We start from the raw sequence: 13,016 nt of genomic DNA, 5'->3' as shown, positions 1-13,016 counted from the left end.
AGTCATGTTGTATGCGAACTGGGGCCTGGCATGGACTACTAACCGTACGTACGCCTCTGGGGAAAGACACTTTCTTCAATTTTGTCTTATGAACAGATTAGTCTCTGGTGAGGGGGACATTCTTCCAGCATCTGAGGGCACCCTTATATATTTTTCCTCTTATCTGGCGAGAAAGGTTAAACACAGCACCATAAGGCTTTATTTGGCGGCGGTGCAGAATCTTCACATTTCCTGCGGGTATGGCGACCCTCTCCAGGGAAAACTATTATTGAAAAAAGTTCTTAGGGGTATCCTTCGCTTCCAGGGCCGCTCCCGTATCCTCCGCCAGCCGGTTACCCCAGGGGTTTTACTCGCTATACGTCCCATTTAAGTTCTTGGTTAGGGGAACAGGATTTTTCTATGATTTGGGCAGCTTTTACACTTGCATTCTTTTGTTTTCTTCGTTGTAGCGAGTTTACCTGTCAACGGGTATCTAAGTTTCGCCCTTTATTTGACCTATCAGCCGACTGTGTGTCATTCTCCCCCTCTCTGGCCAGCCCACAGCAGATGTCTATTCTTCTTAAGTCATCCAAGACCGACAATTTTCGGGAAGGTCACCGGCTTTTACTTGCATGCTCACCATCACCGTTATGCGCGGTGTCCGCCATGCGTTCTTATTTTCTATCTGCGCGCCCTCGGGGTCCACTATTTGCTTTTCAGTCAGGCCGCTACCTTACTAGGTCAGCGGTCGTTAACCTTCTTCGGGACGCAGCCCGTTACGCCGGTCTCCCTTACAAATCCCTTAAGGGGCACAGTTTTCGGATCGGCGCGGCCTCTACAGCAGCTGCTGCCGGCTTGCCAGATTGGTTAATTAAAGTTCTTGGTAGATGGTCTTCAGACTGCTATCAACTATATATTAGAACACCTCAAAACGTTTTACTTTCCGCTGCGCCGCGAATGGCCAGCGTTTCTTTCTGTTAAGCTTGTGCTATATTTGCTTGGGGGGATACCTGCTTCGCAGCTATCAGTGGCGGTTAAGTCTCGCAGCGACTTCCCCAAGCTTCGTTTTCGCTATTTTAGTGGCGCTATTTTACGCTCTTATGCCTCTTCTTGTCCGATCCAGCACGTGCCGGCGGAGTCGGCTCGTAGTGCTGGGGAGATAAGTAAGGCTTGACAACTGTCTACACTCTAGCACGATGCTGACCGGAGGTCAGCTCGTAGTGCCGTTTAGAGTTAGACTTCTAGGGCGCGTAAGCTTTTGGCCTTGCCGACTTGTCCGATCCAGCGCGGGTTTTACCGCTGGGGAGATAAGTTTGGCTTTTGGTCACGCAACGGAAGTTCGTCTGTCACGCCGATTGCGGAGCGGTGTTCCCCCCTTTACGCCATATACGGTGTGGTTTTGTGTCTGATTATTTTAAGTATTTTAAAGTAAAACTTCGTAGGAACTGTGACATTAATTAAGCTTTAAGGCCAAACATTAAAGCGCAGTTAATGGAGCGAGACGCTCGTGGCCCCTGCAGGGTCGTTAATGTTTATTTTGATTGTGTAATGTAACGCAATGAAACTGTACGCTTTTCTTGTCTCGAAAGGACAATGATTACAATGGCCGTTTAGATACAAATGTTGCAACACTGTCTAGCACAATTATATCATGCATTTTGTGTGGCTAGTCTTTTAAATATCTCTATTCATGTCTCATTTAAGCCTGCATGAGATCCTTGCTTTCCATGGTACACTATTTGCCATTGGACTAAATCCAGACAACTGTCTGGCTATAAAAGTTTATAGAATGAACTTTAGCATCATTCGCTAGTTGTATCGCTTGTTACTGTAACCTAGTTCGAAATTTGTAAATCCCACCCTCCCTCCCTTTGGAGGCTTGATTGTTGTTGTAATTAATTGAATAAACTGGGGTTCACCTCTTGCATGACGCTATCGGTTAAGTCTCGCAGCGACTTCCCCAAGCTTTGTTTTCGCTATTTTAGTGGCGCTAATTTACGCTCTTATGCCTCTTCTTGTCCGATCCAGCACGTGCCGGCGGAGTCGGCTCGTAGTGCTGGGGAGATAAGTAAGGCTTGACAACTGTCTACACTCTAGCACGATGCTGACCGGAGGTCAGCTCGTAGTGCCGTTTAGAGTTAGACTTCTAGGGCGCGTAAGCTTTTGGCCTTGCCGACTTGTCTGATCCAGCGCGGGTTTTACCGCTGGGGAGATAAGTTTGGCTTTTGGTCACGCAACGGAAGTTCGTCTGTCACGCCGATTGCGGAGCGGTGTTCCCCCCTTTACGCCATATACGGTGTGGTTTTGTGTCTGATTATTTTAAGTATTTTAAAGTAAAACTTCGTAGGAACTGTGACATTAACCACATTTTGACGTCATCTGTGATCTATTACTGAACAGACGCACGGCAAAATGAAATCTATTTGTTAATTTTACAACGGGTATTTGACAATACAACATGCCACAACTGAAGAGATGTACATGTAGTATATATGTGCATGTCTATCTCGTGGTTCAATTTTACCCTTGGTATGATTTGGTATTTTCCTTTGTTCTGGTGTATGATAATATATGATTATAATGATTATTTTCCAGGGTTGTCAAAATAAGCCGGCAACCGGCGCATTTCACCGGCTATTCCAAACTCGGCGCCGGCTACTCGGAATATTAGTAGGTCAGTTCTGAGTGTGTGCTGTCAAGTTCTGAGTGTTTCATAGCCGCCTACTTTTTCGTTGGAACCTGCTACACAAAAACCCACTGACAACCCTGTAAAACAAAAGAAAATACCATATTGTCCCAAGCTTAAAATGGAACTAAAACACATAGATTACATAGTTTATTTTATGTTCATATACCGAGGTATGATTTGTTAATTAAAAAAGTTGTTCCAGCAATCATACCTTAACAGCTGATTTTTCTGCTCAATGGAACTCACATATCTCCTAAGTAGTTTGGCTTTCTCTTCACTGTAAGGAATGACATAGCATTATTTTTTTGAAGCTAGGACACAATAAGAGCTCAAATGACAAATCACAAACTTGTATCAGCTCAATACATATGAGCCTTGCCAAAATCATCATAAGTTTTCCATTCATTTGTCAAGTCAGGTATTACAGGGTTTTGATACGAGACCCAGGCTTTAAGCCAGGATTTGAAAAGTGGGCATCCAAAAATTTCTATAAGGGAGGGCCTGAGGACAAAACGTAAGTACAGACAGCTGTAAGGTGTATTTCAGCAGTTTTGAGCACAGATTTATTTGCCAATGAAGATTTCAAATTTGCTATAAAACAACTCTCAATACAGCAACTTGTATTAATTTTCTCTAAAAAGTGGGCGTCCATAGGACACTACCAGGACTCCCAATTTGCTATAAGCCTGGTAAGACCCCTCTCTTATTTGGAACACTACTCAAGTTTTTCTGAATAATATAATTTCTGACCTGTACAAGGATGAATCAGTGTGAGCCTCCATTGGAATGAGTCTTTGGAAAATGTCTGGCCCAGACACGCTTGGGTCACACGGCTGGAATGGAATGGGCTTCACAAGAGGTGCAGCTGCCAATCAAAATCATTATAATCAGTGAGAGCTACTGATTCCTAAAGAATATCTTGTAATACAAAACGGAATTGGCAATTTAAAGGGACTATGTCACTGGGATTTCGCAGATTTTTGGTCTAAACTGTTCTGAAATTAGTGGTAGCTGGCAACTTAACCCATGAAAAACATTATCTTTGAACATCTAAAGGAATATACAGCCTTAATTTGCGGATAGAAATCAAGCTACGGCTATAAATGTTGATATAATTTTTGAAGACGTGTGGAAACAATTTGAAAACATTTGCCTAACGTTTTCAAATTGCAATCCGTTTCCATCCGAGCCATCTGCAGCGAAAGATGCTCGTTAACAGTTTCAATGCTCTAATAAAGCAATTTTTGATAAAAATGGATTATTATTTTTAGGTTTCCTGTGACAGAAATATAAATTTTGGCGGTTCAAAAATCAGTTGAAATCCGTGACATAGTCCCTTTAAACAGGAAATGGTACAAATGTACACAGAATAATTATCTACTTTAATCATAATAAGGACTTCTTCTTTGCATAAGTACCCCGCTCCGGCGTTAATTACAAACTTGGCCTGGTAGACCTGCCGTTTATTTGACTGCTGCAGTTTATTCAAGCCCGAAATTTATAAAACAATGGTTGCAATACATTATTTTGGATAGACTTGCATATTCCATCACAACTACAGCTTTTTAAACCTCAAATAAATGCTTGAGGGAGCTATTTACAACTCCACCCAGGAAACCCAGCGTTTATTCGAGACCAGGTGTTTATTCGAAAAAATACAGTACGTAATCTCTCTGTGTGCAGTGCATAACTCTTCCCTAACTCAGGAAACATCCGAGATTCAACAGTGAACCATGAAGTGCCTCTGATTCCTTGTTATTTGCACCAAACAATTCAAAACCAGGCAACAACCAAATCAGAGATCTATGCTATGTACATGGATTTCTGTTAAGCTATGTCATCAAAGATGGATATATACAAAAGTAACTTTCAGGTTGAATCTCACAAGTACATGTAATGACTCTCAAGCAGGGAGATTTCTGTTTACTCAAGCTACAGGTTTCTTGCAATCACTGTTAAATTAGGGATCTAACTGGCTATTGGAAGACGTGACTCAATTTCAGAAGTTCCTGGTGGGTGTGTTTACCTTTAATTTCCGGTAAGGCATCCAGTTCGGGTACAACTTCATGGTAAATGAAGTCATTGTCCTTAATGGCACCTTCTAACCTGAAACATGATAATGACAGCAATACGTCATGAGGCATCATATTAAACTATAGCAGCTATAGCATATGGGCATACACTAGGGTATATAACATGTTCATGAAAGTCTATAGACTTGCATTGCATTTCAGGGTAGTACATGTTTTTTGAGATAAACAAAGTAAGTGGCTCTCTGGAGTAAGAAATTTATAAATTTGTACTAAAATTAATGAAAAAGAAGAAGAAAAAGAAATTGCGTTATTAATATTTTAATAGTACTCCTAAACGTTGTAAATCCTAGCTGCCTTGAAATACATGTACCTATAAAGGCAAGACTAGTAAGGCAGCTACATCTGTAAAGTTAAAAAGTTAATTAGGTCCAAGACCACTGAGGGAGAAGTCAATCAATCAATTAATCAATCAATCAATCAATCAATCAATCAATCAATCAATCAATCATCATTCAGTCAGTCAGTCAGTGAATTTATCAATCCATACACACTCAGGTATCAGAGCTCCGACATTTGCCTTGCTGCCTTGAAACAACTACTCACATTTTATTAGTTGCCTGGATGGCGATTAATATTTTCTGTTTACTTACTTGTTACTCACAACATCAACAAGAAATTGTAACAACTCCAAAGTTTTTTCAGTTTGTCCCTTAGAAAAATAAGGCATTAAAATTAAACTTTGCTATAACATATGTACATGTACAAGTATATCAGCTTTGAATAAACGTGCAAGTAGCTTGCACAAGTAGCTTGCACAAAAAAGTGCAAAAACTCAATCTTGATTTCTATAAACCAGGCAATCATGAAAGACCTCATTAACTTTAAATGACCTGTTGAGGGTCTGGCATGTGCCGTGGCCTAATGTTTGTGTGCTGGACTCAAGACTGAGTGGTCCATATTCAAGCCCTGGCCATGGTCATTATTTTGAGTCTTATAGTACTGTACCTCTCTTCGTGCAGGTGCAGAAACGAGTACTGACAAATTAATTGGTGGAAGATAATTCTGTAATAGACTAGCATTTTATTCGGGAGAGAGTAAAAAATACTCCTAGTCACTTTCAAATTAAATTCAAAATAAAGCTTTAATTTTTAACCTACGTGTAATTTTGAAACAAAGTTATGTATGTACACAGGTATAAGTCATGCAAAACAATTACCTTGGATGCCTTCTGTGCTTCTGTTATTTTTTGTGATGCTGCTTTCAAATATGTAACCTGAAATAAAGGGTTTAATAAGAAATTACAATTTACCAGTCCTGTTTAACATTAATGACAGAAACTTTTGGAGTTGTCAATTTTGAATACGAAAGGAAAACAGTTCTGTAGCACTTAAAAGTAAGCTGCCAGTCTCGTTTCACTACAGAAGTCACATCTCAACGAAGGGCTGGACAAGACACTGTAACTTGTTTGAATGGTCTTCTGGGAATCACTGAGCAAATTGTTGTTGAAAAAAGTTTACCTTTTCACCAAACTTCTGATTTTCATCTGCATTATTTGACATGTATATCTGCAAGGCAAGAATGAAAAAATTATAATAAAGCTCTTAAAAAAAAGCAAAATACTGAGAAAAAGACATGTCAAGAGTCAAGAAGTGTGTGTTATTAGACTAGCTATGTTCATAATCATCATCATCATAAACGTTATTTGTTATCGCACTTACATATGCCACAGCTAGATATTGACAGCACTTGATCTTAAGATTCTTTGTCCAAATCTGTTAAAGTAAAAGGTGGTAAATTGGGAATTACATGCAGTACCGCTTTTTTTAATCTAATACTATGTTTTGTCCATTAGTTCAAGTCTCTACTTCGTAATATAATTGGAGTCATAATTATTATGACTCCAATCCAAACCCTAACCCTAATAATAACCCTAAAAATCAACTTGTTAAGAAAAAAACAAACTGGTTGCAATTAGAAATTAACTGAGATCACAAATTAACTGCAACATGGTACATTTTCCTTGGGAGAATTAACATTGTACATGTTCATTTGGTTCTATAAAGACTTGGCATCTTTCCTGACTTCATAAGACCATACATGTAATATATATTATTAAAACCTTCTTACTTGGATTTTCAATGAGACAGTAAATTTAAGTTTAAAGTCATACCCACTGGTAAATAAACAGTTGCACGTAACTTCACACTGATATAAATAAATAAACATATTCCTTGTCAGTTCTAAACAACAAACACTGAATTATACCCGTGGATAACAGCACTAGGTCCTTTCACATATCTACAGTATACGTACCTTAGCTTTCCTGGACCCCATGAATGATGGGCCTTGAGAATCCAAAAACTGCAGACCCTGTTTATAGTAATCATGAACCTGCAAGAAGAAAGAACAAAATCAAATCAAGGTTCAGATCAAGGGAATGACATCTGTCAAGATCCTGTTTCTAAGAACTAAGCTGCACTGCAGCCCAAAGTTTTCAGGAAGGAAATTTGTTTGCTACACAGCAGCAAATACTTCTTTCTTTTAAAGCATTATTACTGTTGCTTGCATTTAAGCGTGAACACTCGCCGCAGAAACATGATCAAATTGGGTGTTAACTGTGGAATGGTTCGGCATTAAACGTTAAAGTTTAGCAGCAACTTTTGCGCTCAAATTGCTCACCATATATAAAAACTGAGTACAGGCGAAACTTTACACCAGTGATTCAACGAAACTGCAAATGCATATCAGATCAGGATCAATTTTTATCCACCATTCATATTTCCACCCTTTCAAAACCAGAATGTGTTGAACTTTCAGTGCAAAAGTTGCCGTTATGGTCTGCCAAACTTCAACCTTTGATGACGAATCATGCAATTTAAATACCCAATTAAATCATGTTTCAATGGCAAGTGTTCATGCTTAGATGCAACTGACAGTAATACTGTGGGTAAATTTGACCAAAAAAACACACACACAACACACCTGCATGGCTATCCTTGCTATGAGCGAATCCTTGCGGGAATCTAAAATTGACTTCTCTAATAAACACTCCTGAGCTTGGCCCTGAAAAGACAAAAAAAAAATGCAGATTCATCAATAAGAATTGAAAATAGAAACTTGTAAGACCAGGTACAGTATTTAAGCCAATTTTGTAACAATTATCTATTCAGATACTGTAAAAGAATTAAGCCCCAGATTTGAAGCCCTCCTCTGGAAGTTCAATTTTTTTAATACACCCCCCTCTCTATTAGCCTCCCCCCCACCCACCCATGCCTAGATGGTAGATCATGGCCCCAATCATTTGAACTAGAAAACCAGGTAATTTTAGGCTTTAGATTTGTACTTTTTCATGCTGCCACCACAATTACTTTTTATTGTTAGTTTTGTGTGAAAACTGATATGTAACTTAACAGCACTAAAACAATAGAAAGTCCATTATTACTTTTATAATTATGTACCCTGATTTATGGATTGAAATAAGCCCCCTCCCCCTTTCATATATAAGCCTTTCTCTCTATTGAGCCATCTGAGGGCTTATAGTCCAGTCAACTTAGTATTACACCCAAAACAAATTGCAACAAAAATAAAACATGCCTTATTCGACTTTGCATATATTGAGGAATAACATACTAAAAGTCACCGTGAATCGGAGTATTGGAACCTCGTCTTTTTTTGCGATATTTGAACTACAATGAAAGATGAGAAATTTAATTTATGCATAACTAATGTGATTTTTACAAGTAACATTGAAGGGTCCTTATCGATAGAAATAATCAAGCTAGCAAAACTAAACAACGACAAGCCAACAAATCAGTTTACAACAAATGTAGCAGTTATTACTTATCCTATTTATTGCGTGAAATGACATTACTATTCTGCCCTTTTTGGTACCTTAGAGAACGTACTACCAGCAGCCGGATTCTGGCATAGATGCAAGTATAGTAACAACGTTCGCTAATCGGATATTTCATTAAAAAAGCTGAGTTTTCTTCAAACATTAAAGATACTGAAAACTGATAAAGTATAATTATACCTTTTTGACGAAAGAATAAACGCTGTTCAAAAAAGTTACCGTCTGATAACTAGAATTGCGGCAAACAAGTTATGGCGGGAGTCTTGGATGAAACCCTAAACATAATCTGTCAGAAAACGTAATGCGTGAATTTGCTCCCCCAAAACCCTTTCTGCTTATTGGAAGGTGCCTATAATTCCAAGAATCAACACTGATTGATCTTTGCAAAATTCCCCCGAGTGACTGAGCCGTCACAGACGCCGGGGACACAACCCCGGCGTAACTATGGGCACGCCTCCATCTCTGCACTTAATTCTTTTACAAAAGGATGAACAAATTCTTTCAGGAGTAGCAGAATGATTTTGGACAAAAGAAAAAGGGTTAAAACATTTGGAAAAAGTTTGGTAACAACCTGCAAATGACTTGATAAACATGAATTCAAACTTTGAATTCAAACAACAACAACAACAACAATTTTATTTACCCTAACTATTTACAAAAGGAAAAGACATATATATGGTGTTACTGAATAATTAAGGGTCTGGTGGCCTGAAATAACTGTAGAGTTTAAAAGGGCAGGCAGCCAGTGACAAGTATGGTATCACTCTATCCACTCAATATTAGCATTTGTATACAGCCACGTCAAATACTATACAGTTGTGTACGCCAATCGTCACATTTGTTTAACCACTGTGGTGGAAAGCATTAACTCATCAACAGACACGCGTTTTTCTCGCTGTTTTAAAATCCTTTTAAAAAAATAAAAAATAAAATATATATTTCAACAGGATTAACCCATCAGTACTTTGGAGTACTGTTATCTTAGGGGTCCTGTAAGATATTAAAATTTAAAAAGATGACTTACAAAGTTTAAAAAAAGTTTAGAAATGTTAAAAAGACAACGGTTAAAAACGAATAACAACTTATGAATAAAAATTACAAATAAAAATGTTCTTACTATAACTTTTTGTTTAAAAAGAAGTCTAGAGTTCAATTTTTTCATTTCCGACGGTAAACAATTAAGTGGCGATGTCCTTTAGAGCGGACCACCGCATTTCGGGTCGGTACAAAGTTTTCCTTCAAACTTTGCCCAGTGAACTATCTTGGTTCACAAGTAAATGCAACGGCTTTAGTTTTTTGAAATACGTTAAAATATATTTTTTAGAGCCTATAACAGCCAAGGCGACTTAAAGGCTAATTTTAATGGTCACTACAACGAAAAATTACACAAGTTGACGAGCTCGGCACACAAAAACCGCCGACCGAGACAGAAAATTATTATAATCCCATGAAAGGTGGTCCTTGAAAGATTGTAAAAACATGTTTGTTTTAATATTTTTCTTATTTTCAGGTTCGGAAAAATTTATATCTCAACAACCGTCATATCGCTTTTTATAAACATGTCAATCTACCCTGACTTTGCTAGCCGTTATTTTCCAAGTCCAGACCAGACTATTCTAAATACCAGCTGAATTCTACTAAATAGATGCCAGAGAGCACAGAAATCTAAAAATACCTTGCACTTCTTACTTTCTTTTGCCACAGCGACTTCCAACTTTTCATGTTTTAAGCGAATCTTTCACACGCATTATGCAAATGAGGTTGTAAACCGAACAACGGTTGTTTTCAACAAAAACGGTTAAATTGTAAAATTTTGGCATTGGAAGTAAAAAATACTGGGAGTATAATAGAAAGAAAACTTGCAAATGATATAAGTAGTTAAAATTTACGAATTATTCGGTCTCGAACTTTGCATGCTTTCAAGACAAATGTAACAATTAATTTGCAAAATTTGTTGTCTGCTGAACTTGGACCGATTTTTTCAAACAAACCGTTCTAGTTTTTTGAAACTCGCTGTGTTTTATCTATATTTAAATATGAAAGCATTCAAGGTGTAAAATTTAAATAATTCATTCAGTTTTAACTGGTCTAACAAGTTGGAGTAATGTACCTTTAATTTGAAATCAACAATTTGTGACCCCTTAATTCAGTTGACTTGTTTTGTTACCATTTTATAACTTTGCAATTTTATTTAGTTAACCTGCTGTTAAAAGAAACATTCCTAAACGTGTTTTGCATACAGCAGCATTCATTATTCTCAGCCTGAATTCCTGCCGTATTTGTGGTCGCCTAAGCTACTTTCTATAAACCGCCTTACAATTAAACCGAATTTGCGTGACTTTTTTGTGTGTAATGCATAAACAGGATTTGCGTGGGGAAAACCGGACAGTTTGTACCGTCAAAATTCTATTGCTACAATTCACGTTACCTGTTTTAAGGATGCCCAAAGACATTTGGCATTGTTATTCTGTTATTTATTTTATTCATCGTTTAGTGTTAAGTGTTATATAATGGCACGATTTTAAAAACAAATGTTCGAGACAGTTCTGGTAAGTATTGTTACAAAGTTTTGTAATTGGTTCGGCCCTGGGTTCGGCAAATAAAACTTCAAAACAAGATGTCGTGCTTTTTGTCGCGAACGGAAAAGTGTGGCGATTCACGAAACGTTTCAGGTCTCTTCTGCTTGCTTCAGTGCGATAAATCGATAGACAGCCATTTCGCTTCTATACATTTATCACAAGAGGACACTACGGAATGGAAACTTATCCTGGCCAGAGCTGGCTTTTTCGATGTAGAGGGGTCGGTTGTCGCAAAAATTAACGTGTGCGCCAAGCACATGGGCACACATATGGAAATTTCTGGCGCACAAGAACAGTTATCCTTTATCAAGCGCACCAAGGACGTCCACGAAGAAACAAGGGGGGGGGGGGGGGTGGTTGGGGGCAAAGAGCCGATATTCCGTAAATCTATTCCGTAAGGCTATTTAGCAGATAACGGTATTTTCGTTTAAGTCGGATCAGGTGCGTAGAGAATTACCATACACTTTCTCTCACATAAAACTAGTCCAGTCCCTGAACTCTCTCTTCCGCGCGCCCTTTATAGAGGTTGAAACCAAGCATGTGAAGAGAGAGTCCAGGATAACTTGCATGTGCATGAGCCGATCCCCCCTCCCTAAATTGGGGAAAAAACATATTTGGCAGCACTTTTGAAAACGCGCGCGCACAAATAACGAGCTAAACTACGCAACTGTGCACACTATACTAAAGCAGGATCACCGGAATAACTTTAAAAAAGCCTAGCTTGCCAGTCATTGTCTACGCACGTGATTCATGTCGCAACGTCATGCCACGCCATATATTGAGCGCGCGCGCTGTGAAAGCTTTCTGAGCACATATAGGATGGGTAGCCGTTCCGCTCACTTCGCTTTGAGTTTGCTCTTTTAAATGGTCGGTGACCCCTACTTTTTCTTAACGGACTACTTTCGTTAATTAATATCTACGTTTTGCGAGAAAATGAAAAAAATCTATCGAGTGGAAGTTTGTTTTCATTGTCCGACTGACGTTTGAATTTCGCTTTTTGAGCTTCTCGTTTTGCCGTACGACAGTTTTTAATGCCTTTTTCAGGGTTAAGTCTTACAAAAAGGATATCAACACAGGAATTATTTACGTAACAGACGCCCTTCTACAAAATGTGACTAAGATTATATTGTTTGCCTCCGCTCACTAATCTTCGATATTTTTAACTACAAGCCTTGTAAACAGTGCTGAATTTCGCGTGCCAATTTTGCAAAATCAGGGTAGTTTTCCACACGCTTTATCTCGGAAACAAAGTCGGTGGCCGCAGCAAAAATTTTAAAAAAATCTATCCAGTAGAAAATTTTGACGCGAACGTCCTTAAGCAAGTGACGCCACACTCCTCGCTTCTGATTGGTTCCTTCTGAGCATGCGCATGCAAGTTATCCTGGACCCTCTTTTTGCATGCCCGGGTTCAACCCCTATAAAGGGCGTGCGGAAGGGAGAGTTCAAAGACTCTGAAAAGAAATAAAAATAAATGTAAAAACTAGGAGTTGCTGATAGCAAGTAAAGTGCTGCGAAGAGAGTTATAAGAATAATAATAATAGTAGGAACGAACGGAAGGTCATAGGAATGTTTCGGATTTTCACATTTTCAGATGTGAAAGATGTGATTTCTCTCAGCGAGTGAAATGCTGGTAATGCTTATGACTGTTTCCAAACACAACCTTGCGTGCACGTGCAATTCGATTGCAAAGCCATCAGAAACACCAATTTATGACGTCAAAAAGCTCAAAGCTCGTTCCATTCCAGTGCGAGGTCATTATGAAAACCTTTGCGAGGAGCCTTCGCAAATCCTTGTACTTTTTGCTGGGTATATTTCGCGCTTAAGACTCAGAAAGTAAAATTTCTCCTTAAATAAGCTTAGGAATGAATAATTTTAGTGTTTGG

At 38.6% G+C, this 13,016-nt stretch overlaps 1 protein-coding gene and 1 pseudogene across 1 annotated transcript in view; one reads left to right on the top strand and one right to left on the bottom strand.

Annotated features, from left to right (window-relative positions):
• Positions 1-13,016, bottom strand: part of LOC144630432 (uncharacterized) — a 48,471-nt gene that overhangs the window by 19,824 nt on the left and 15,631 nt on the right. Inside the window, exons 9-17 of the mRNA XM_078488803.1 lie at positions 7,684-7,764; positions 7,015-7,092; positions 6,420-6,473; positions 6,219-6,266; positions 5,918-5,974; positions 5,352-5,410; positions 4,695-4,774; positions 3,419-3,533; positions 2,880-2,945 (exon numbers count right to left, since the gene is read on the bottom strand). Of these exons, the coding sequence (XP_078344929.1) occupies positions 2,880-2,945; positions 3,419-3,533; positions 4,695-4,774; positions 5,352-5,410; positions 5,918-5,974; positions 6,219-6,266; positions 6,420-6,473; positions 7,015-7,092; positions 7,684-7,764 (638 nt within the window). The remainder of the gene's footprint in view (positions 1-2,879; positions 2,946-3,418; positions 3,534-4,694; positions 4,775-5,351; positions 5,411-5,917; positions 5,975-6,218; positions 6,267-6,419; positions 6,474-7,014; positions 7,093-7,683; positions 7,765-13,016) is intronic.
• On the top strand, positions 5-960 carry LOC144630837 (uncharacterized; annotated as a pseudogene).

The sequence above is a fragment of the Oculina patagonica genome, chromosome 11 (assembly GCF_052425735.1).
Source record: "Oculina patagonica isolate OP01 chromosome 11, crgOcupat, whole genome shotgun sequence".
NCBI lineage: Eukaryota > Metazoa > Cnidaria > Anthozoa > Scleractinia > Oculinidae > Oculina > Oculina patagonica.
This window is presented reverse-complemented; position numbering and strand designations above follow the sequence as displayed.